The sequence below is a fragment of the Pituophis catenifer genome, unplaced genomic scaffold (genome assembly GCF_029215685.1).
Source record: "Pituophis catenifer annectens isolate HBS135680 unplaced genomic scaffold, rPitCat1.0.hap2 SCAF_1, whole genome shotgun sequence".
Classification (NCBI taxonomy): Eukaryota; Metazoa; Chordata; class Lepidosauria; order Squamata; family Colubridae; genus Pituophis; species Pituophis catenifer.
In genome coordinates this window covers 203,611,814-203,636,777 of record NW_027256881.1, presented here as the reverse complement: position 1 = coordinate 203,636,777, position 24,964 = coordinate 203,611,814, and the positions used below count along the sequence as shown (strand labels likewise).

Here is a 24,964-nt window from a genome sequence, read left to right as displayed (position 1 = left end):
CTGATGTTTTAGTGTTTTGAATCAAAATATGTGTGCAAAAATAATCAATTAAATAGAAAGATATTTACTTACTTAAAAGTTTTACTTTATACAAATTTTTAAAGAAAATGAAGAAGAATCATTCCCTTGTCTGGAAATTGAATATGGTTTTTTATTATCCATTTATTACCCATGTAGAATCTATTATCTAAACCTGAATTTTATATTGATCCAATATCCCATTTGAAGACTGGATTTTGTATTTTGATTAGAACATTATTTAATGTTATATTTAACTATGGAAGAAAAAGCAAAATAATCTTATGCCTGTAATATGCCTAAAATATTAAATTGTAATTAATATTAGAATTTTTTCTTTCTTTTCTCCATTTTCAATACTTTAAGCTATCTAAATAATTAGGATGTTATCTCTAATCATATCATATAGACATTTCTGTATTGAAACAATAGTATATATCAAGATTTATAATAATATAATAAAAAGGAAAAAGAAAATTAAAACAGAGAAGAAATACTTTTTTTTTATTTTGTAGCTTTGAGGATACAGTATTTCTGGGTTATACTATACTAGAATCTGTAGTGTTGGTTTTGTGTGTTTACATATGTTCACTGTTGACTTTTCTGTGTTTTAAGTGCTGTTTTTATTAGGCTATTTCTATAAACCAATTGACCAATTTCTTATTTGATATTGATGATTAAGAATGAATCTTCTCTTGCCCAAATATGGTCAGCGGAAGAAAAGCTATAGTGAAGAGATAAAACAGCATCAATAAAAAAACAGAAAGACACCCCTAGGACAGAAGGCTAACTGGACAACTGGACTAACAAAGTTTAAATGAGCATTTAATTTCAGATGCAACGATTATGCAATTTTGGGGGTCAGCAACACAATAAAATAAGATTTGTAATGATTTAAATGAAGCATGGCATACTGAAGGATGATTTTTAGAGGTTGAGTTAAAAGCTACAGTTCTATTTAATATAAAACAAAAGTAAATCAGGGTAAAACCAATGAACAATTCACATGAACATTTCCTCATTGTTATAAATGTAATCTAGCATTTGGTCATAATGCTTGTGTAGAGATTTTTCTTCCAGTTTAAGATTCTTTGTGTTTCAGATCCAGAGCAACAGCCTGTATATCCTTCAGGATTTACAAAGTATGTAAATCATAACCAAGTTATTTCATTATTGGCTCTGTTTAATTAACTAAGATATGTGGATGTTGATGGATTTAGCTGCCTAGAGGCTGCGCTACTTGTATGAAATACTGGCATTTCAAATGATGCTATATAAATACTGTGACCTTCCATTTAACCTAATTTTGTTAGGTTTGTAAGCAACATTTCTTCTTTTCTTCTTCGTCAGGAAAATGACAGCTTCATGATAGAATTCCAAAATAAGGCTTGAGGGAATGGGTTGATCATCACTGCTGTAGTGTTTAGACAGCTAGCTTAAGGAATTTGACCTCAGTAACAAAACATTTGCTCTCTGTTAGCAGTTTATAGATTAGAAGGATCAAAAAAAGAGGAGTTGTTGAATTAGTAATAAAATCACATGGCATATGGCCAGCTGAGCAATAAGCCCTTTGCTTGCAATATCTAAGAAAGATACAGGATCATCAATTCATCAGAAGTTGTTGTAAAGACAAATAAAGCCTGGCAATTCTCTGAAGTCAAGAGCAAATGAAAACAACCACATATTATGAAGGATTGACTTTCATCATTGGCAATTAATTTAAGGGGTATCTAAACCCGATGACTGGTGTTTGCAATCAAAATTAAATTAACTGTCACCCAATTGATTGTTAACATTAAAGTAGAAGGAACTCTTGAAGTTTGATATGCAACAATATCCATCTCATTTTATGAAATAGAAATGACATAGCCTACAGACTCCTTGGGAAGACCCATTCTGCCTCTTTTATTAGTGAAATGCAGTTCACCCTTTTTCTACCATCCAGACCTTTCCCAAAATGACTCTAAGGAAAAACTATAAAGAATAAGCCATGTGAAGATCTGTTCACTGGGGAAATAAAACAACCACTTCATAAACTCATGGCACAACATAGGAGAACAAACCCATCAGGATAGATTCAGGAGTCCATCTGCATTTAAAAGACACAGGTCACTCTTTTGAAGACAGAAAAGTCCACATTTTGGACAGAGAGGACCATTGGTTTGAAAGAGGGGTCAAAGAGACCATCTATGTCAAAAATGAACAGCCCTCTCTCAACAGAGGGGGAAGGATACAACATCATCTATCTCCAATCTACAATACAGTCCTTTTAACAGTCCCAAAACATACCCCTTTGCACCACTCAGGTGACCCTGATGACACAGATAAACTTCCAGGTGATTTTAATGACTCACTAAAAGAATGCAAATGACCAGCTGTCTGCAAGGAGTATAAATATTTCTATTCCCCACCATCCAGTCAGAGCTGAAGAAGCTTCTTGGATGAGAAGCAAAACGTCTTCGAAGAAAAAAAAAAACCCAGAAAGTCCAGTTGCCTCTTGGAAAAACACCTTTGGGACAACCATGACCTGGATGACTGAGAATCTCCATAGACATAAAAAGAATAAGAAGCAATTGATTTGAAAAGAATTCCTCCATTCATGGGCATGGATCTCAAAACACATGGTTGTGTCACAAAACAGCACAAAATGTTCAGCTGGGAATAGAATAGAATTGGTTTTACTTGTTTGTTTGTTAAATTTATATGCTTCCCACCACACTTCCCAAGGAATTCTGGGTTTTGGAGTGTTCAATTGAACCCACTTTTTTACATTGGTTAGAGACTTTTCTGTAGCAGTAATTCAAAATTTAATAAGAGGTTTGACCTAATAAATCAATATTAGAGAAATGATTTTTTAAAAAAACGATCCTATAATTTCTTGCATCAGAGTGGAGTTGGGGTGACTGAATGGAGCTTGAGCATTTACTGGCTGGATGCTCTTCCTGATGCCTATGCAGAGTTCGCAGCAGACAAATACTCATTGTATCCAGAGAGAGAAATAACTGCCACTACCTAGGATCAAACTCATAGCCTTCTGATTGTGAGGCGAGAGATCCACATCTAGGCCACCACACCGCTCAATGTTAGTCAAGTGATATTGAATGAAAATGTGGTGAGAAACATCTGTGGTGATATAATTATTGTCAATTGTCACAGATATTATTTAATTTTATTCTATAGAGACTACTTGGGCTGTTAAGTATTGCACCGGGCCCACTGAAAGACATAATTTTAGCAGACTGTATATTACTACTACTTAGCTTAATATGTCAAGCTCAGTGGTTTAGATGATAGCAATCATATAATTTTTCTTTCAAATAGAAAAATCAGCAGCATCCTCAATCATGAATAGAATGTCAATGCAACAGTGAAAAAATTAATTTACCATACCAAAGAAATAAACACTTTGTATACTGACATTCTCTAGAATAAGACAACTATGAAGCATTATCTAAAAGTTATTATTTCTGCAGATGGTCAACAGAAGTCCTTCTTTTGAAGCATAAAGATATAGCAACTTCAGTCACAACCGCTGACAATGCAAGCGATCCACAAAATGAATTTTAGGAAGAAACTTTAAGACCTCAATTCATAGCTTCTTAAATGATCCAATATGTTGAGCAGTTTCAATTAAAGGCCTTTACTTGTCTACTTCAATAAAGAATTGAGTTTTCCCCCCATTAAAGCAAATGGGCATTTCTGTATATGTAGGAATACATTTGTTTGTTTGTTTGTTTGTTTATAAAATTTATTGGCCATCCATCTTACCATGAGGTAACTTTGGGAGGCTTACAGACATAAAAAATATATGCACATTAAAACCTAAATAAATTAAAACAAAGATTAAAATCAAGGATATGTGGCGAAAGTGGGGGTGGAATGGGGGGTGGGAGGTGGGATTATTACTCGACCAATCACCTCCACTGTGCTGTTCCCCCACTGGGTCTCCAGGCCAACCGGCAGAGCTAGGTCTTTAGGCACTTACAAAAAGATAGGAAGGTTGGGCCAACCTCACATTGGGGGGCAAGAAGTTCCAGAGTGCAGGAGCAAAGGCCATCCTCCTAGACCTTCCTCCTAGACCCTGCCAGCTTGAATAATTGGACTGAAGGGACCCTAGCATGCCTCCTCTGCCAGCACGAGTGGTATGGGCCAATCCCAATGGAGTGAGACGGTTCCTCAAGTTGACAGTCCTAATAGTTCAACAAATTTTGGAACTGGAAGGTTAATTGTGGAACAAATACTGGTTCTGGTGGCTATATATTATGCTAAGCAATTTACTTAAGAAATTAGAATTGTAAACATATTAAACACTCATGTGCACATTTAAATTTCTTTTTTCACTGAATGATAAAACAGATATTTTTTTCAGTGATTCTGTCTTCACTTTGCATCCTTCTTGTCTCTATTCTGATTAGAGGATATGGGAAGAACTGGGAGTATGTATGCATCAAAGAAAATTCCTTGGTGGAATCCTTTGTGAAACCAAAGAGCATTCAATCAATGGGAGGAGAGTGGGAAAAAGACCAATCTTACTACTATCCATGACCAGAAAATTAAAAGTAACCAATAAATAACAGAATAAACTAAAATACTTGCATAATCTTATGATAATTATGAACAGCTCTTGTGGGTAAATAGCAGAATAAAATAAAAATACTTGCCAGTTTTATCATTTGCTTTCTAGTAGCATAAGAAAATTTCTCAATTATAAAAGGAACATCATTATTATAATTAGTGAGAATTGAGATATAAATAGTGTACCCTTAATATACAAGGAAACATACTTAAAATTGGGGCTATTTAAAAGTGATGAATATTATTTTAAAATGACACTATAATTGGATATGAACCACAGTTCCATTTGTTACCAAAAATTACAAGGGCAAAACCTTTCCTCAAAGGAAATTTGGCAAAATCTTATTTCCAATGAAGCTAAAGATAGAGCACTGAAATGAGCTAAGGTGAAAAGAAAGATACTTAGCTGGGAAAAAAGCTTTGGTTAAATTTTCTTTCTCAAAGCAAATGGAGAGATTGCTTATACATCAGTATTTGCCAGTTGCTCTCTTATGGCCTCTTTATTTTGGGGGAAAGCCAAGGCTTGCAAGACTAAGGCAGACAGACAACTGCTGTGTAGTTTTGTCTCGAAAGTCTTTTTCCAACTTGAGTAAAAATCATCCAATAGAATCAAGGAGGTCAGGCCCTGGGGGCAGATATTTGAAGCCAGCAACTGATTTTGTTGATCCCTATTTGTGCTTCTATTGCAATAGATTCTGCCTCCACATGTCAGACAGCGCTACGTACACAATAAGGGACCACAAATATAATTTTGCTTCCAGCATGGAAAAAGCCTTATCCACGCAAGTCTGTCTTTCATAAAGCAGCTTTATGACTGCCTTGCCCTGGAAGGCTCAAATTGTAGAGGCAATATGTAAATCCCCATGGGGGGCGGGGGGGGGGGGACACCTGAAAATTGCAGCCATACATTTATTTCTGAGCAGTCTCTAATATACTTAATCAAGGCTACCGGAAAGCAACACCAACACAGCTGAATATTTAACTTGCTCTGTTTTACATCTATCAATCTGCCAGCTATGTTTTGTTAAGCATTTGGGGGGGGGGGGGAATACAGCTTTTGATCTTAGAATAAATGTTGTTGATACATTTTTCTTCAAAGTAGTAAGAGGCCTGAAGGACTTTTATCTAATCTTCAGCTCTACAGTAACTAAACATAGAGACCCTACCATCAGCATACAATAAAGAGATAACCTTTCTATATAGGACATAACTGGAGGACAGAAACTGGGGTCAGAAACTGCTTCAATCAAAAAAATAATATGGGAATTAAAGAGAGAGAGGCTTAATATATAACCCTGCTTCATCCTGGATTTGGGGAAAAAACCCACATTTTAGAAGTCCCTGAGGGTATAGGGATCCTTCATATGATCCTTCATACAGATTCATAATGAGCATAAGAAGCCTGCAATCTATTGTGGAATTTTCAAACTTCCTCCATAATATATTCCTTGGAATTGAGACAAAGACTAATATAAAATCAGTTAATTCTTTTCTCAGTGGATGTCGTGCCATTAGATATTGGTTAACTTTTAGTCCAGCCTGTGCCTCCAGTAAGATGTTTTTATTCTATAGCGGAGCCCAAAACCTCCAAGAAATATGCCTTGCACAAAGATTGCTGATTATATTAAGCAGATTGGTTAATGTCAACGAAGAAACAATTTTTATCTTGGGAATACATTCTACTGATCCCAGTACAATTTACTTTTGTATTTAATATGCATATATTATAAACGCAAAAGAAGTGTGATATTTTCAAAAGGTGCTTTAACTCTTATCAAACTATAGTCGAACACTTCCCATATTTAAATATTACCTCTGGACAGCCTGATTCCACTTCAGAAACATGATTGCCTATATTTCCTTTTCTTTTACAAATATAAAAATTTCTGCTTTTACAATTTTTCACTTTCCAGCGTCCTTCCTGGTTAAAAACAATAAGAGCATAGAATTACAACAGAAAAACAACTGAAATAGCTTAAATATCTTTTTTTTTTCAGAAAGGCTTACTTATTTGTATGGCCAATACATTTAAAACAAATAAATTTCAGATGCTTTACTTGTACGCATTAGGTTGAGGGTATTACTAATACCTTTAGATCTTCTACAGTCTCCTATTATTTAGTGTATAAGTGGGCTCTGTTTCACAGAGTATATTGTAATTGTATTAAAATAAAAGTTTGTATAATAAAAACTCCAAAAACTAAAATATAAATGTATTATCTTTCTGTAGCTTATCTAATAAAAAAAATTGTTGACTGCTTTGCACCTCTGCTATATATTGCTCTCAATAATTCATAGAGCTATTGTGTGATATCATAGAATATTTATCAAGATATCTTCCAAATCAGAAAAAAAAACCATGAACATTGGCATTTTTTTGCAAATTACTTTGGAAAAATTCAAGTATGTGAGCAAATGAAAGGCTGTGAAACAAACTTGCCCAAAGCAGTGAAATGAGATATTGATTGCCCTGCATGGAAAAAGATGACTATATTAATAGTTTTAGATCAGACAGGTAAGATACAGTAGCTGTGCAGAGATTCTGTTTTGTTACTAATTGTTGTATGCACAAGAGTAATTGTTTTATATGAGTTGTGCTGGTGCAGTAGAGCAGTGGTTAGAATACAGTATTGCAGGCTAATTCAACTCACTGCCAGGGGTATGATTCTCACCAGTCCAAGACTGACTCAGCCTTCCATCCTTCCAAGGTGAGTAAAATGAAGACCCAAATTATTGAGGGCAATATACTGACTCTATAAACCATTTAGAGAGGGCTGTAAAGCACTGTGAAGTGGTATATAAGTCTGCTATTGCTATTGCTATATTGAATATCATCAAATACAGAAGGCTCATGATATGCTGTAATATAGGTAGCACACAGACACACATGTAACACATAGATGCATAACATCCAAACTCATTCACTGAATTATTTTAAAAAGAAAAAAAATCATACATGTTGCTGAGCCGAAACACAAATTTGTCCTTTCTTCTGAAGAATATTTGGTTCTTGTTTATTCCAGTAGGTGAAGATCATGGCAGATCCATCAGACCATTCAAACTCAACAGGAGTCTTATTACAGTTTAGTCCAATCCAAGTGTCTGTCACATTTTCTACAGAAGATAAACAAGTGCATCTTAATACAAATCTACTTTTTGAAAAAGTAGATGACTAATAGCATATTTTAAAAAAGCTGTGCACACTTTTAACTAGGCTTAAGAATGGTAGGTGATAGCACTGTGGCTGAATTTGAAAAAAAATGAGACTGCAAAAAGAATTTGAAAATGACTATGAGACCACTTGTTGCTCATCCCTCCGGTCCTATAGATTCATGATATTGTAAATATTTTTCTTGAATGCTCAACCCTGCTTACACGGGTTCTCCTGTATCTTGTCAAAGTTCAATAGTATTCTATTGGCCAAAGTCATCAAACATATGCCCCAAAAATGCCCATTGAAAACATGTGCTTTATAGCTTAGGACCTGGCTATTTACGGGACTGCCTGCTGCCACCAATAGCCTCCCACCGACCAGTACGCTACCATAGAGAGGGGCTCCTCCGGGTGCCGTCGGCCAAACAATGTCGACTGGCGGCCCCCAGGGGGAGAGCCTTCTCTGTGGGGGCACCTACGATCTGGAACGAGCTCCCCCCGGAGATACGGAGGATTCCGGATCTGCGTACCTTCCGTCGCGCGCTTAAGACGTTCTTATTCCATCAAGCTGGCCTAACCTAAACTTTTCCTCTTTTTAAATGGAATTTTAAATTTGGTTTTAATTTATTGGGGTTTTAAAATGGTTCAGCCAAATTTATTTAATTAGTTTTATCTCTATTTTAAATTTTGTATCTATATGTTTTATTTTATGGCTGTTCACCGCCCTGAGTCCTTCAGGAGTAGGGCGGTATACAAATTTAATAAAATGAAAATGAAATGAAATGAAATAGCATATTCTCAGTGTTGTTTTTTAATAGCAGCTATTTAAAAAAAGACAGGGACACAGTGGCTCAGTGGCTAAGATGCTGAACTTGTTGATCGAAAGGTCGGCAGTTTAGCGGTTCAAATCCCTAGTGCCACATAATGGGGTGAGCTCCGTTACTTGTCCCAGCTTCCACCAACCTAGCAGTTCGAAAGCACGTAAAAAATGCAAGTAGAAAAATAGGGACCACCTTTGGTGGGAAGTTAAAAGTGTTCCGTGCGCCTTTGGCATTTAGTCATGCTGGCCACATGACCACGGAGACGTCTTCGGACAGCGCTGGCTCTTCAGTTTTGAAATGGAGATGAGTACCGACCGCTAGAGCCAGGAATGATTAGCACATATGTGCGAGGGGAACCTTTACCTTATTAAAAAAAAAAAAAACCAGAATAACAGTTGGAAGGGACCTTGGAGGTCTTCTAGCCCAACACCCTGCTCAGGCAGGAAACTCTATATCATTATTCTGAATAACATAAAGACCCCGTGGCTTGTAATTTTTTATGAACTTGCTTTGAGTCTATCAAAACCATTGAGACATTATTATACCCACTAGAGGTAATTTCAATCAAATTATTTTCTCTTGCTCTTAACTTGTTTCAAAAAGTGACTGTGCAATAAAACTTAAGGATTGAGAAACTGTGATTCACCAGATGTGAATACAGTTGATCGACAGTTCCCAGTATCCCTCATTATTGGTCATGTTAACTTGTCCTTATGAAAGCTGTGATTCTGCAACATCTGGAGGTCCACAATCTCCTTACCCTTGCAAGTGACTCAAGCTGAGTAATATAACCGGTAATATTGTATTGCAAACTAGGGCATACAAAACCTTTGCTAGACCAATTCTCGAATACAGCTCATCTGTCTGGAACTAGCATTGCATATCGGACATTAGCAAAATTGAGCGAGTCCAGAGATATTTCACGAGAAGAGTCCTCCACTCAGGGGTAAAATCTACTTACCTTCCCTACTGGTTCAGAAGCGCGCGCTCCGTGCGTCACGTGCAATTTTGGATCCTCTGTGCATGCGCAAAGCCTTGTGCAGAGGGTAAAAAAAAGATTACTTCCTGGTTAAAACCAGGAAGTAACAACTGGGTGGGTAGGCGGAGCCTTGCGCTGCCGCCGCTACCGGTTTTCCGAACCACCTACCGCCGCTACCAGTTCGGCCGAACTGGTAGCATTTCACCTTTGCCTCCACTCCTCTGCTCACAACAGAATACCTTATACCACCAGGTATAAGGTATTCTGTTGTGAATACCTTATACCACCTTATACCACCAGGCTTGAAATTTTGGGCTTAGACAATTTAGAACTATGTCGCCTTCGGTCTGACCTAAGCGTAGTACACAAAATTATCTGCTACAACATCCTACCTATCAATGACTGCTTCAGTTTCAACCACAATAATACACAAGCACACAATAGATACAAACTTAAGATAAACCGCTCCAAACTCGATTGCAGAAAATATGACTTCAGCAACAGAGTGGTCAATGCCTGGAATGCACTACCTGACTCTGTGGTTTCATCCCCAAACCACCATAACTTTAACCTTAGACTGTCTATTGTTGACCTCACCCCATTCCTAAGAGGTCTGTAAGGGGTGTGCATAAGCGCACCTACGTGCCTACTGTCCCTGTCCTACTGTCCCCATTTATTTGTACCCATTTTCTGTATTCATAATCATGTTTATACTTATATCTGTTATTTTATACATGCTTGACAAAAAAAAATGTGATACATAAAAAACAAATATTCAGGGTGCTGGTTATATTAATATGTCCATTAGAAATAAATGGAATGTTCAAAATGATTGTACATCAGTTGTCCTGGAGCTTTTCAATGACAGCTCTATATTTTGGTACTAATCTTATAATGGATAATACTTTACACAACCCTGTTAGTCCAAATTTAACGGATCATGATCTAGCATCATGTTCTCAAGGGATTATCATCCGCAATTCAAGCCATCTTCCTCAACATTAAGTCTTTTCCTACTGTTACCTTTAAGAGTTGGAGAGCCAGTGATGATGCAGAGCAATTGGGAATTTTCCAGTATGATCCTATCAACTTACAAGACTGCTATTCCTGAACTTTACAAAGCTGTCTAATGATACCGTTTCCCCTAAAATAAGACATCCCTTGATAATAAGCCTTTTGAGCACATGCGCTAAAATAAGCCTTCCCCCGAAAATAAGCCGTCCCTGAAAATATTTAAATGCAGAGCTGGAAATCAGGTAAGACGGCAAGAGGAGCCCCATCTTGCTTCACATGCCCCAAAATAATAAGACCTCCCTGAAAATAAGGACAAGCACTTATTTCGGGGTTCAAAAAAATATAAGACAGGTCTGATTTTCAGGGAAACACAGTACTAACTTTTGAACCTTGAGGAAAAGTTCCAAAAGAACTTCAGCAAGATTCTAGTACTGTAGTTCAAGTTAAAACAAAACCCCCTCTTAATAGCCGCTTTAAAAATGCAAGCTGCCTATATTGTAAGACAATGTTCAATATCAACTAATTATAAAAATTTACCGTATTCAAGGAGGTTAATAAGCATCTCTGTATCAGCCAAAGAGGTTATGCTAATGAGTGTGCTATTATCATCCTGGCAGGAGAAAAATGCTTCATTCCAGTTCCTTTCTTCTTTATGAAGTTTATAGCAGTAATTATTATATGGATACCAATTACTGTCACAGTCAGTAGGATAAAATTTCCAGGAATCTTTTAATTAAAATATATAAAAAAGCAGCTATATTAACAAACTGAATAATCTCCTACTTTTATATAATTTTATTTCACATATAGTATGTGAGAACATTAGCTTTTTCACATTATTTTCTATGTTTCTTTACAATAATAAAAAGTGTTATAAAATCAGAATAAGAATGTGCAATTACACAAATAAAAACTGCAAAATAATCCTTCGGCAATTTGATCTTTATGAAGTTTCATTACACTGACTTGATCCACGCTCTGTAGGTAATGAACAAATTGAAACTTGACTGACTCTCAGACCTTTCAAATCTTGTGTCATTATCATTCAACCACAAATACATTTAAAAAACATATTTTTAGTGAAAATTTGTTTAGATGTGTGCATTATGAGTAACAATGAAAAAAATGCACATTTAACTTCAAATTAAAAGCCAGAATAAGCAACAAGGTTGTAATATTCGAACAATAATTTATTATACTATTAACCTGCCTGAAAATACAGTATATAGTTCACAAACATTTACATGACAGTAAATTCATTTAGCCTATTTTTGTTGTGACTTCTTTTTTTAAAGACCCATAGGCTTAACTATAAGTCATACTAGATTCTGTGACTGAAAAATAAGTCCAAATCGCATGTTTGAGCAATACTTTTGTTAAAGTTAAGTGGTCATTATAGTAATCATATATTTAAATGGACATTTTTAATTCACTTCATATGAAATGAGGGTGGATTGTGAGTAAATATACAGTATGCTCCAAAACAGGACCAAATATTGTTCTAAATTTATATTAGGGAAATTATCTACATATTTATGTATATATGTAAAAGCCAAGACTCCCTCTGAGAAAACAATAAAATTGTGTATGATCATGAAGTGATGATATTTCTTGGTTTAAATTTTATTTTTGGTTAATGGTTGCCATTAACGTCTGTAGACCCAGGAATACAGACTACAGACTAGCCAGTCAAGAAGGATTTTTTGAGGTAAATAACAACAACAATAACATTTATCTAATTATTATTTTTGCAGCTGTTTGGTGATGTAATATCAGTAGTTTCCCAAAAATAAGATAATAAATTTGCTGAGATTAAACTTAACAAGGTTTGATAATTTTACATAAGATCTTATCACAGTTTTCAGTCCCCCCCCCCCCCCCCCCGATACTAGTTTAGGAAATTGTACATTGGTACTCCCAATTTTTTTTTTGTTACCTTCAATTTTTTATTAGTTTATCGAAGTATAAAATACAAAGAAAAAAACATGTAAAAGTAAGAAGAGAGGAAGGGAAAAAGAGGGGATATTGTGTAATGGAAGAAAAAAAAGAAAAAGGCACCAACTTCTGACTCTCTTTGGCACAGTCAAAGGTAACAACATTACAACTACAGTTTTTTGCTTTTACATAACAATATGTACAAGCCATTTCTATAACAATAGGCCTATATAGTTTACAAAAACAGAATCACAGTTTCATTTTTTTTCTCCTTGCAAACACAAAATCCAGAAGCAATTTCAAACTAGAGACAAAATTAAATATAATCTCTTATTTGGCTCCCTCCCCCCCTCTGGATACTAGTTTAGGAAATTGTACACTGGTACCCAAATTTTTTTTAAAATAAAAGATGGACAAGCGAACATTGTATTTTTTCCCATGGGTTATACTTAGTGGTGGTATTCAAGTAATTTAACAACCGGTCCTCTGCCCTAATGATTTCTTCCAACAACCAGTTTGCCAAACTGTTCAGAAAGTTAACAACCGGTTCTCCCGAACTGGTGCGAACTGGCTGAATCCCACCACTGGTTATACTTAATTCCTAAATTACAATCACATAATTTTAAAAATGAGGGCATTCATTTACTTGGAAATTTCAATATGTTTCCATGAGAGTATTATTTTATTTCTCAGATATACAAACATATATATATATAAATCAACTGCAACATTCACTCTGAAACCTTGGCAGGCAGAATAAGTACCTCTTTGTTGAGCCAAACATACAAAAATGCTTAGCAAAGCTGACTACGCTTTATGGATTTCCATTAAGAAGCTCAGACTGCTGGTATATTTCCTTTACGTGGAATCCATAAGTACCTCTGTATATTTCACTGGAGTTTAAGTAATATAAACATGAGTTATTTACTTCTGAAATCTACCAGACTAGATGGGAAGAAACTACTTTGGCAACAGTAATTTCTGATTGTAAAAAGTATGTTTTATGCCTCCAAAAATGGCATAAGAGAATCCTTAGATATTCCACCAGCATCAATGTTTATTTCATTAATTTAAAAATAAGGGGGCTACACTCTGTACTTCTATTATTTCTTTGCACCCAGAGCATAAATACCAGATATCAAACTGTCTAAATCCCATCATGCACTAATGTATAATAGAAATTTTATTTATTGCAAATAGAATTAGAGAGTAAAATTACAGTACATGGAGAGTGGTAACCTACCAATTGCTTCATGGTCAGTAGCATTTAAGTATTTTTTGCATACGTATGGTAGTCCAGATTCACATGGGTAACTTGGCCAATCATTTTGTATTTTTAAGTTAAAAGCTTTACAACGAGGTGATCCTAGAGAACTGTCAATGGGATCTGCAAACAGAGTTTTATAATAATTTATATCTTTACAAAAAGAAGTAAATACTGAGAGAAAATACTGTAGTGACAGGAAAAAGTCTATAACTTTTAGCCCTCATTGACAGGGGACTCTCAAGTAGTAACATGTTTTTCTGTGCATAAAACACACAGTCATCATACCATCCCTCAGGTGTTCTTACAATGTACACTCAGATTTCTTATGTGATGACACATGGAAGGGTGATTCAAGAGTTCTGGCATTACTATCATTGCCAAACCATGTTGCCTATAACAAAAAAAATATATGCCTGAAGTAGCTGAAGCAACTTCCAAATCAATTATGGGTTCAACTTTTGATAATAGATTGATATTGAAACATAATTATTGACTACTACTAAAGTAGTCAATTCTTAGCTTATTCTATGAAATGTTGAACGGAATGGAACAACTTGCCACAGCCAACTTGCCATGGCCAATTCACCATGGTCAACTTGCCACAGTCAATTTGCTGTGGCTAACTCGCCATGGCCAACTCACTATGGGTCAATTCACCATGGCCAACTTGCCACAGGACAATTCAACAATTCAATTTAATTATTTAAAATAATTTTAAAAAATATTTTAATTTTTGTCATTTACATTTAATTTTGTCTCTCCTTTGGCATCTTTTCTTTAATGATTCTATTCCACTATTTCTTCGATATAAGTGTAACTCTTGTTCTGCGGCAAGCTGTCCCTCAGTGAGTTGGTGTGGTGAGTTGGCCACAGCAAGTTGGCTCTGGTGAGTTGGCTCTGGTGAATTGGCTGCGACAAGTTGGCCGTGGCGAGTTTTTGTAAACCTTAATTTTAAATACACAATGCCTATAGTTTGGGCATGTTTGTCTAGAAAATCTGTGAACCCAACTTCTGCATTTTTTTCCCATTCAGTCATGTCTGATTCTTGGAGACTGCCTGGACTAGTCTTTGCATTTTTCTTGATAAAGTTTTTCAGAAGTGATTTGCCGTTGCCTCATTTCTAGGGCTGAGAGAGAGTGATTGGCCCAAAGTTACCCAGCTGGTTTTGAGCCTATGGAGGGACTAGAACTGAGTCTCCTGGTTTCTAGCCTGATGCCTTAACCACTATAGGAAACTGCCTATCTCTCTTGCATATTAGCATTCATTTTAAAATCACATACAAGGAATAATCTTACAAGTTTGCCACACATAGAGAGAAAATGACAAAAGTTTCAAATTAGAAGTCATAGTATGAATGTAATAAAATCTACCATCCTGCCCTCTCATAGCTCCTGTTTATTTTGTGGACTGTAATTCAAAGACTGTATGTGGCCTTAATTATTCAATAATACTGAATAATTCATAATACACCATTTTGTTGAACACATATAGCATATCCATTTTTTCAAGAACAGCAAAAAAGTCACTCTTTAGCATGTTAAGATATGCAAATATTCTAACATGCTATTTTATATGTTCTAAGAAAGAGGTTTTCATATTTAAGACTATGCAGTGCTCTAATCATGTCAGTAGCAATCCTTTCATTGACATTTTGCACTCAAAACTGTGGCAGGGAGGCAAGTGGCAAGATATTCTGAGATATGTCTTTTAAAAGAGAAAGAAAAAAAATTATTAGACACCTTGTCTAAACTAAACAACATCAACCTGTCAGGTGGAATTTGTGAGACATTTGCCTCTCTTCAGAAAGCAGCCATTTCCCCCTATAACAGGCAGAACTAATTGGCCGATTCACTCAAACTATAACAGGGATATGCAACCCCCAATCTGTGGCCTGCCAGGAAGCAGGCAGCACAAGTAAGTGAAGTCCCATCTATGCATGCATAGGATCCAGGCACTTGCAAAGCCATATTCCCCTCCAGTCCACAGAAAAACTGCCCTATACGGAAGTGGTCCCTGGCATCTACAATGTTGGGGTCCGCTGATCTATAGGACTGAGCTTATGTATTTTCCTAATCCTTCTGGCTAGTACATTGCCAGCTGATTACTGATCTCAGTTGCAATAGGCATACATAACAGTACTGTAATAAATCTAATTGGTACCCATTTGCCAGTTCACCAAAGCCAGAGGTGCACCATCTGACCACTGCCAGCCAGCAGTTTCATCCAGTTGATTTAAGCCTGTCCATACCATAGCTTCTTTTGTGTTCAGCTGCTCTGTAAAATATATTAAACACTCATAAGCAGGTTGCCATTCAGATACTGCCAACAGTTTACTCTCAATAATGCAAGTTGTGAATGTTTAAACCAATGGAATGCAAGGATCTCCCTCGCCAAGTAAGATTTCTGCAGCAGATGTAGACGTCAGTAATCTATAATTACTGTTTTCAGAAAACATCTGGATTGCTTCTTCCTTTCTCTTACTCTCTTTACCGTGTCAACTGTGCAATAAAGAAAAAGAAATGAGGCAAAGCAGGGAACTGCAGATGATTTCAAAAGAATTGTTTATTTCATGGACTTCAAGAGTTGACAAGCAGTCATTTAAACAGAGCTGCTCCAGCCAAAAAAGGATAAGCCCTTTTCTCCAGCTTAGCCTGCACAACTAACCTATCCCAGACAGCTGTACCCAATCTTTCCTTCTAAATCAGTGTTTATCACTTTTTCAAACTTGGCAACTTTAAGATGTGCGGACTTCAATTCCACACAATTCCAAAATTAAATTCTCAGAATTCTCCAGACACCATGCTGTTTGGGGAATTTGGAGAACTGAAGTCCACACATGTTCAGGTATACAAGGATGAAAAACACTCTTCTAAACTGTTCCCAGAATGTAATCCATGTATCCATAATCCAGAATGTAATCTGGAAAAAAGAATCATAGAAGGCCAAAAAATTAGAGGTGACAAAGTAAAACAAAATGGGCAACTTCCTATTAAAAATCCACTGTCTTCGGCTCCAAATTAAGCTGCTGTTGAGGAAAACGTCTGGAAAATGGAAAAAGGATGGGAAATCAGTTGAGAAAATTAAGAAAATGCAATGTGTCCTTTTGGATCAACTAGCAATTAAGACTGCAGCCCCAGTGGACCACAGAAGCTAGCTAGAAAAAAACATGTGTCCCCTTCAATCAAAAAATTTCCATAACCACACCAATGGATTGCAGGAAAAAATAATTTGCAAATCTAAAAGTCTCTGTTGTTCAATCATGTAGTGTTAAATTTTGGGTTGTTTTCAATTTGATGCCAATCAACTTTCTTGAAATGATGCATTTCTAAGTTCCTAACTACTTTCCAAGCTGACTGGTTGGTAAACACCAATTTAGTGTTATTCGTGAACTCAACCAATGAGATTACCTAAACAGGAATTAGAATTTAAACTTACCAATTAGACCACCAATATACTTCTGTTCTCTCATATCTATGATACTTAACAGATCTGCTCCTTGTCCCTGACATGCGACACGTGCCTCATTCCAGGAGAGAACAGAAAGAAGATTGATCTGGTAACAAATTTGAGTATCTGCATTTATCTTCCAAAAAATATCACAGCCAGACCCTGTGTAGAAAAAACAGCATGATATTACAAAGTCATTAAGAAACATAACACTCCTAATGTAACAATCTAGATTAATTAACACCTAGTGAAAAAGTGGAAATGCTAAGATGATGTTACTATGAACATACTTTCCATACTCTTTTTTTAAAATATAACTTTTCTTGTTTTACCAATGTATAAAATACAAAGAAATGTATAAATAGGAAATCAAGTGAAGGAAAAAGAATGGGAGAAAGAAAATATGAGGAACAAGGGAAGAAAGAAAATGGCATTGACTTCCGACTCTTTTTAGCACAGTACAAGATAACAACATTACAACCTCAACTTTTTTCTTTTATACATTAGTATATAAGTAGCCATTTCTATAACAACAAATTTATGTAATCGGCAAAACCAAAGTCAGTTTCATTTTTTTTCATCACAATCACAAAATCCAAAAGTGATATCCAAATGAAAAACATATTTTCATTTTTGAATAGAACAATCAATTTAACCATTACTACTTTATCTTCCTTTTGCTGTTGAAATAATATGTATTTCTATTTGCACTTAATGTTTACAAACTATCACCATTGATATTAACAAAATTCACTGTATTTTTTTTAGATTTTTTAACCTTAAAGGGAAAATATTTTTTCATCCATTTTAAGGCACTAAGCTTTTCTAGAATTAAAACATTCTAATATATCTTTTTATAACTTGCTCTTAGCATACATCCTTCCCTGGGAGTGTAGTCAGTGGGCCATTTTTTCATCGGAAGTTAGCATCTGAGCATATTTTCCATATTCTGATGTCAAAACTAAGTTGGGAAATAGGATGTACTCTGAAATTCAAAATTATCCTCATTCCTCAAATAACTTTTAATAATATGAGTGAATAATACAATTTAACAATTCAGCAAACAGTATTTTGAACTGGTAATTAGGAAATACACATCTCCACCCCACAACTACCATTCCAGTTATTAGCCTAATGTCTTCAGGCCAATGCATGTATCATTGCTATAAACAAATAAAGGAGTGTATTAATTACTACATACCAGAATTTGGGCACAATCCCCATTTTTCATCTTGTTCATAGTGGCTTGTTGTGGCACACCAAGGATATCCATCTTCTCTGAAATCTCTGATACATTCATAGTGCCATTTATTGTTGTATTTAAATGGAAAAACACAAGGCAAACCAAGAGAATTTCCCAACAGGGTATACATTTCTGAATGGAATAAAATACTGCTGATACATCATTTGGAAAGAAAATTGAAAGGGTATAAAAACTTTAATGGATATTCTCCCCCGTCCCCTCCCCCAAAAATCTGGTATCATAATAGTTTTGCGATTTGCTACCGTAAAAGTACTTTCACTGAAAGGAAGGACTCTGCGCTATCAATTTTTAATAAGGCTTACATCATGATAGCAACAACTTGATTTGCACTTGATAATTTTTATAATAGCATTTGCCACCAGTTAGTTAATAAAACTGTCCAAAGGAGCAGCCATAAAAGCCTGCTGCAGTAGCAACATCTTAAAGTCTAACACATTCGTTACAATATAAGCCTATTGCTACGTAATTAAAATATTTACTATTTATATTTTTGCAAGTTCAGGACATGTGATATTCATGGATTTGTCAGTACAATACAAATTGCCTTTACTAAATTCTCAGAGTCAAGCACTTCAATTAGAATATTTCTCAAGTAAAAAACTGAGCAAGAGTGGTTCATTACTATATTTTCAAGCCAGATATAAAGTTTAAAAGTCCTTCCCATGTTATCATTTTCATACTATGGAATTTTCTTACACGTAAGTCTTGAGAAGGACCTGCAAGACATCTGTAAATCTGTCTTCTTGTATCATTACGCTGAACCCTAGGATGGCTATGTACTTTGTAATTCATCGGGTTTCTTGATAACTTAACTAAGGTGAAAGATAAAGCTGATCCATAAAGATCTGTAGGATTGACCTAAAAAGCTCCACATTGCACTGATATGACTCTTTCTTTCTGCCATATACATCAACACTGTATAATTGCAGAAAATCCAAGCAGCTAGGTAATGTTGCTGTGGACTAACTACTGGCCCTTCCATATTATTAATCATGGAAGTTCTAAATGTAACCAATTCACATATTAATTCTACAACCCCCCATGTGAATTGAGCCTACTCAAGCTTCACAGCTTGCCTTCTGCTTTGCTTCTCTCATGCAACCAAGAAGAGTAAGCCAGAATTCATGTCTGCTTTATCCCGTGGCTTGTTTCTGACCTGTTGAGCAACTAAATAGGCTTTACTTTATACCACTGAATGTTGATTCACATGGAAGAAATTTCACAAAATATTGAAAAGTCTGCCAGGCCCTGGAAATATGGACAATCATTATGTAAAAGGGAAGAATTATGCCAGCACAGTGCATAACATTTGAGATTTTTACACATTCAAATTCTATGCAGTATAATTGCTGATACACCCAGCTGATAGCAAACAGAAGTAATTATCTTAATCATGTTGCAAGATGCTATTTTTATAACCCTCATATTTAAGAACCTGTATTATTAAGTGAAGCATGACTAGAAAAAAAAAGTACCTTCAAATGCATGTTCACAAAGGTCATCGTGTGACATGAACTGTTTCCATCCATAGTTGGCATTTTTTTTAATTACAATAAATTTGCTATTTTCAACTGCTAATTTGTACTGTGATGCCCCAATAAGTGCCTTTCCATGACATTGCCACCACAGCAAATACTGAGGGGAGTCACATTGTGTCATTACTAATGATGGCTCTGGGTTACTGAAGTTGAGTCCAAGGCATGTGCTTGTGTGTATGTTGAAAAGCTGCTGTTTAGAACCCCATTTCCACAACATGTACTTAGAAACTTGATTGCAGTTTTCAAGGATGAGCTCGGAAGTTTCAGCTGTAATACATGTGTTGAAATTCTCACTTTGAATAATAAATATTCCTTTTCCTAGAAGAAAGAAAGGTTTGTGTCATGTTGTGCATACAGTAGGGCAGAGGTGTTATCTAGCTGATATGGACCGTTTTGTGAGGAATAGCTCTTAAATTTTTGCTAGCATTGTAGCTGACCAAAATCTTACTTTTTTTTTCCTGCTGTCTCAGTAAGGTGAGTTATCGAACCCAGTGGTCCCCAACCTTTGAGGCTTGGTGGCCCAGTGGGGGAGAGAGGAGAACGGGATCGCGCAAGTCCATGTGTGTACCAGCCAGCTGCTTGCGCAAGTTGAGATGTGTGCGTACACTGGCCAACCAGTCATACATTTGTATGCCACCCTGAATCCTTCGGGAGAAGGGCGGCATACAAATACAATAAATAATAATAATAATAATAATAATAATAATAATAATAATAATAATAATAATAATAATAATAATAATAATAATAATAATAATACGGCCCAGTTCTGAACAGGCCACAGCCTGATAGTGGTCCACGGCCCAGGGGTTGGGACCCCTGATCTAACCACAACAGGAAGGAAAGCCCAGAGGGCATCTGATAAGGGATTGGGGTGCATGGCAAAGCAAAGCTAGAATCTTGACAGGACTGCACTCTGGGCTCTCCAAAGAACCAGCTGCTACAGGGATAACTGGAAAAATATTAAGCCTGATCTTAGTTCTCATTTTATTGAAAACTTTGGAACTCAAGCATACAATGGACTTCTATTAGTTCTATCTTTAATCATCATCATCATCATCATCATCATCTACAAAAAACCACCTTACTCGGAACAGCTTACATCCTCCGACGATACCTTAAAAGTTCCTAGGTCCTTGGTTAGGACTCGAGCTGCTGAGCTATTAACCAGCCTCAAAGGCTGTGAATCTCACTAAAGATTAACTAATAATAATAATAATAATAATAATAATAATAATAATAATAATAATTACTACTACTACTACTTTATTGTCATTGTACGTGTACACACAGTATACTCATACAACGAAATTCACTTAACACCCAGACCAGGTCCAACACACATAACAATCCCCAAACACCCACCCACCCACCACAAATTCCCCACCCCTAAACCACCCAAATATCCACACAACAGACCAAGTAATGCTGTCCAACAGCTCACTGATGGTGGCCCTTTAATTCATTGTTGAGTGCAATTATAGCTTTATTAATAAAACTAGATGTACAGATAGTCCTCAAATTATAGCCATTCTTTTAGCGACCATTCAAAGTTACAACAGCACTGAAAAAATTGACTTATGACTGTTTTTCACATCCCTGAAACAAGGATAGTCAAATTGATAGGCTAGGGACAGCTTTTGAATTTTGAGAATATTACAAAAAGACTGCTATAGCTATTCATGAAGCACTAATTTATTTGTAGAAAAATTGATGAGATTGTTACTTATTCTTCTTCTAACCCAGTTAGAACGTGCTACCACCCAATTAAACCATATTTTTTCCTGGAAATTTTAACAAGATACAGGTAGTCTTCGACTTACAACAGTTCATTTAGTGACTCTTTGAAGTTATAACGGCACTGAAAAAAGTGACTCATGACTATTTTCACTCTACAGTCAGATTATCAAAATTTGGAAGCTTGGTATCCTAGGGTCATGTGATCACCTTTTGCAACCTTCTTACAAGCAAAGTCAATGGGGAAACCAGATTCACTGAACAACTGAGTTACTGACTTAACAACTACAGTGATTCACTTAACAACTGTGGCAAGAAAGGTCATAAAATGGGGCAAAATTCACTTAACAACTATCTCGCTTGTCAATGGAAATTTTGGGCTCAATTGTGCTCGTAAATCGAGGAGTACCTGTACTGGGTTTTAGTCTCTCACTATTTTATTTTCTAAGTCTATGCAAATCTTACAGGCACTCTTGTAAATAGAGAATCTAATACCTTGCTTTGGAGTCTGCAGTTTCCAATTAAAAATAACAACATTATCTTAAAGACAATTAAGATCAGGTTGGTGACAAGGAACATGTCCACAGGCATACTGTTTATCCCTAAATAAGCAACATTTATCACATATATGTTCTAAAACCCCCGCTCTCATTCAAAACCACAATCAAAATGTGTTTTGCGCACCATGGTTTTTTCACAGCTATCCATTAGCTTTCAGCCAGACAAATGAACAAGTTATACTCAGTCTTGCTTTAGATTAAGTTTCTTCAGGTATCAAAATATTTCAGGTATGAAGGGAGACAGGGATACATGCTCCACCTTCAACCTGTCTTTCTCCAAAGTACTCACATTATTCAGGGAAATACTGAAAATATTCTCAAAATCATCTCAACAAAATGTATGCATTACACAGTGGTGAAATCTAAAATTTGTTACTACCGGTTCTGTGGGCGTGGCTTGGTGGGGGGGTGTAATGTGATTGGGTCGGCGTGGCCAATTTTTTAAAAAACTTTTAAAACCATTTTTTCTACAACCTCTTGGGCAAAGAGGTTGTAAAAAAATGCTTTCAAAAGGCTCTGACGATCCCAGCTGATTGTCAGAGGCTTTTTTTCTTTTAAATGCCTCTGCCGATCAGGCAACTCAGCTTGGATCATCAGGCATCGTCTTGGATCGTCAGCTTGGATCGTCAAACTCAGCTTGACGATCAGCCAACTCAGCTTGGATCGTCAGAGGCATTTAAAAGAAAAAAAGCCTCTGATGATCGTGAGGCTCAGCTGGGCATGGGGGGGGGGCAGGGATTTTTGCTACCGGTTCTCTGAACCACCCGCCTCCATCCCTACCAGATCGGGCGATCCGGTCCGAAACGGGAGCATTTCACCCCTGGAATTACACCTAATCAGAAACCCAACATAGATAATCTTTCTCCCTGTCTGAAGACTGGCAGCTTGCAGTTCCCCTTCTCTAGAAGAAGAAAAAGTATGCTTGTCTCCCCTCCATATTGGAATTTTGTATTACCTAGAAAAGAATTCGGAATCAGCTGGCTGGACTTCATCTAGTTTAATAATCCCCAGATATTGTTTCAACTAAAAAAAAAAAAACTTTCTCTGAGGAAAAACTCCCCAACTTCATCTTTTGATACTATAGAAATTGAACAATTCTATACATGCCTGCAGCATTACATGGTTTGCTTTTTCTATTTTAGCAGACATAAATGAACGGGTGCAAGGGTCATTCCCTGGAGGAGGGAAGCAAATCTTATGTAGGCAGCCAGAAATTTGAAATTAAGGCAGTTGGGGGTTTCTACCTCAACACTGGAAGTAGTATGCCTCATGCTTAGAACAGATCCAGAGACAGATGCAAAATATTTTAAGTGTTTATACTAGTAATGTCTTCTGGAACAATGATACGTTATCAGTAGTAATACAGTTAAGTGCACAGTAAACACAAAAGAGAGTTTTAGATACACTGTAGTTTAATGCAAACAAAACAATATTCCCTCACACGAGAAATTGCCTGGAAAATGTTAGGAGGCACAGCTACATATAAGCAGATAACTGCACATGCCGGCTACATGCATAAAGCAGAGTTAAAATTGGGAATTGGAAACTCATTTTATGGGTCTGAAGCACAAACGTGAAGAGCTGATCATGCGCAGCACACCAAGTGCTGAAAAAAGTAGAGGCAACTCTCAACTTACGACCACAATTGAGACCAAAATTTATGTTGCTAAGTGAGAAATGTCTTAAATGAGTTTCCCCCCATTTTAAGACTTGCCACATTTCTTAAGTGAATCACTACAGCTGTCAAATTAGTAACACGGTTGTTAAGTGAATCTGGTTTCCCCGTTGACTTGCTTGTCAGAAGGTCGTAAAAGGGGAGTCACATGACACCAGGACACTGCAACTGTCATAAATATGAGTCAGTTGTCAAGCATCCGAATGCAAATCACATGACCATGTGGAATGCTGCAATGGTCATAAGTGTGAAAAATGGTCATTAAGTCACTTTTTTCAGTGCCGATGTAACTTTGAATGGTCACTAAGCGAACTGTTACTGTAAACTAAAGCCAAATTAGCCAAATTTGGCCCCTCGGTCGGGCACTCTGATGGTTAAATGGATTTTACATGGTCAAGCCTAAACATAGAGCTAGAACTGACTAATAAGGTCTCTGACCGACGTTTCAACCCGCAGCAGCAGGAAATAAATTCCTCTGGATTTAAATGGATTTTATTTCCTAACCAATGATCTTTAGGATTTGGCTCCAACTTTCCCCCCCCCCCCCACCACCACCTTCCCTGGAGTGAGAGTTGTACCAAGATAAAGCATTACTCCCTGCAGGGAAATTCTAACGCGCTGTATATAATCAGTTTATAGCAGGAAGGGACTGAATGAGAGAACGAGTGAGTGAGAGAGAGATAGAGAGAGCGAGAGCAGCGAAGTCTCCCTTAAGGCAGCCGTCCGACCAATGGCTCAGCCGCCCGTCCAACTTACTCAAGAAGTAGGGCAGTTGTTCCTGCGTCAATACTCCAAGTTCCCTTTCGGCCAAGCAGGAGCAAACTACCAGCAGGGAGCAAGCGAGGAGGAACATCACCCCGAGCATTTTCCACCGGGACTTAAAAGGCTCTCGACCGGCCAGCCTTCGCGGCGAGTTGGCGGGAAAATTAACAGCGGCAACCTTGGGGCAAGGAGAGACCCAGAGAAAAAAAAAAAACAAAG

The 24,964-nt window shown here is 36.6% G+C and overlaps 1 protein-coding gene across 1 annotated transcript in view; it reads right to left on the bottom strand.

Annotated features, from left to right (window-relative positions):
• The window catches only part of PLA2R1 (phospholipase A2 receptor 1), a 69,846-nt gene extending 44,968 nt beyond the window's left edge, over nt 1-24,878 (bottom strand). The window contains exons 1-9 of the mRNA XM_070956985.1: nt 24,740-24,878; nt 19,949-20,329; nt 18,411-18,584; nt 17,198-17,371; nt 15,923-16,036; nt 13,739-13,882; nt 11,098-11,286; nt 7,550-7,707; nt 6,407-6,514 (exon numbers count right to left, since the gene is read on the bottom strand). Coding sequence (XP_070813086.1) covers nt 6,407-6,514; nt 7,550-7,707; nt 11,098-11,286; nt 13,739-13,882; nt 15,923-16,036; nt 17,198-17,371; nt 18,411-18,584; nt 19,949-20,329; nt 24,740-24,848 — 1,551 coding nt within the window. The 5' untranslated portion in view covers nt 24,849-24,878. The remainder of the gene's footprint in view (nt 1-6,406; nt 6,515-7,549; nt 7,708-11,097; nt 11,287-13,738; nt 13,883-15,922; nt 16,037-17,197; nt 17,372-18,410; nt 18,585-19,948; nt 20,330-24,739) is intronic.
• Nucleotides 24,879-24,964: the final 86 nt, after the last annotated feature.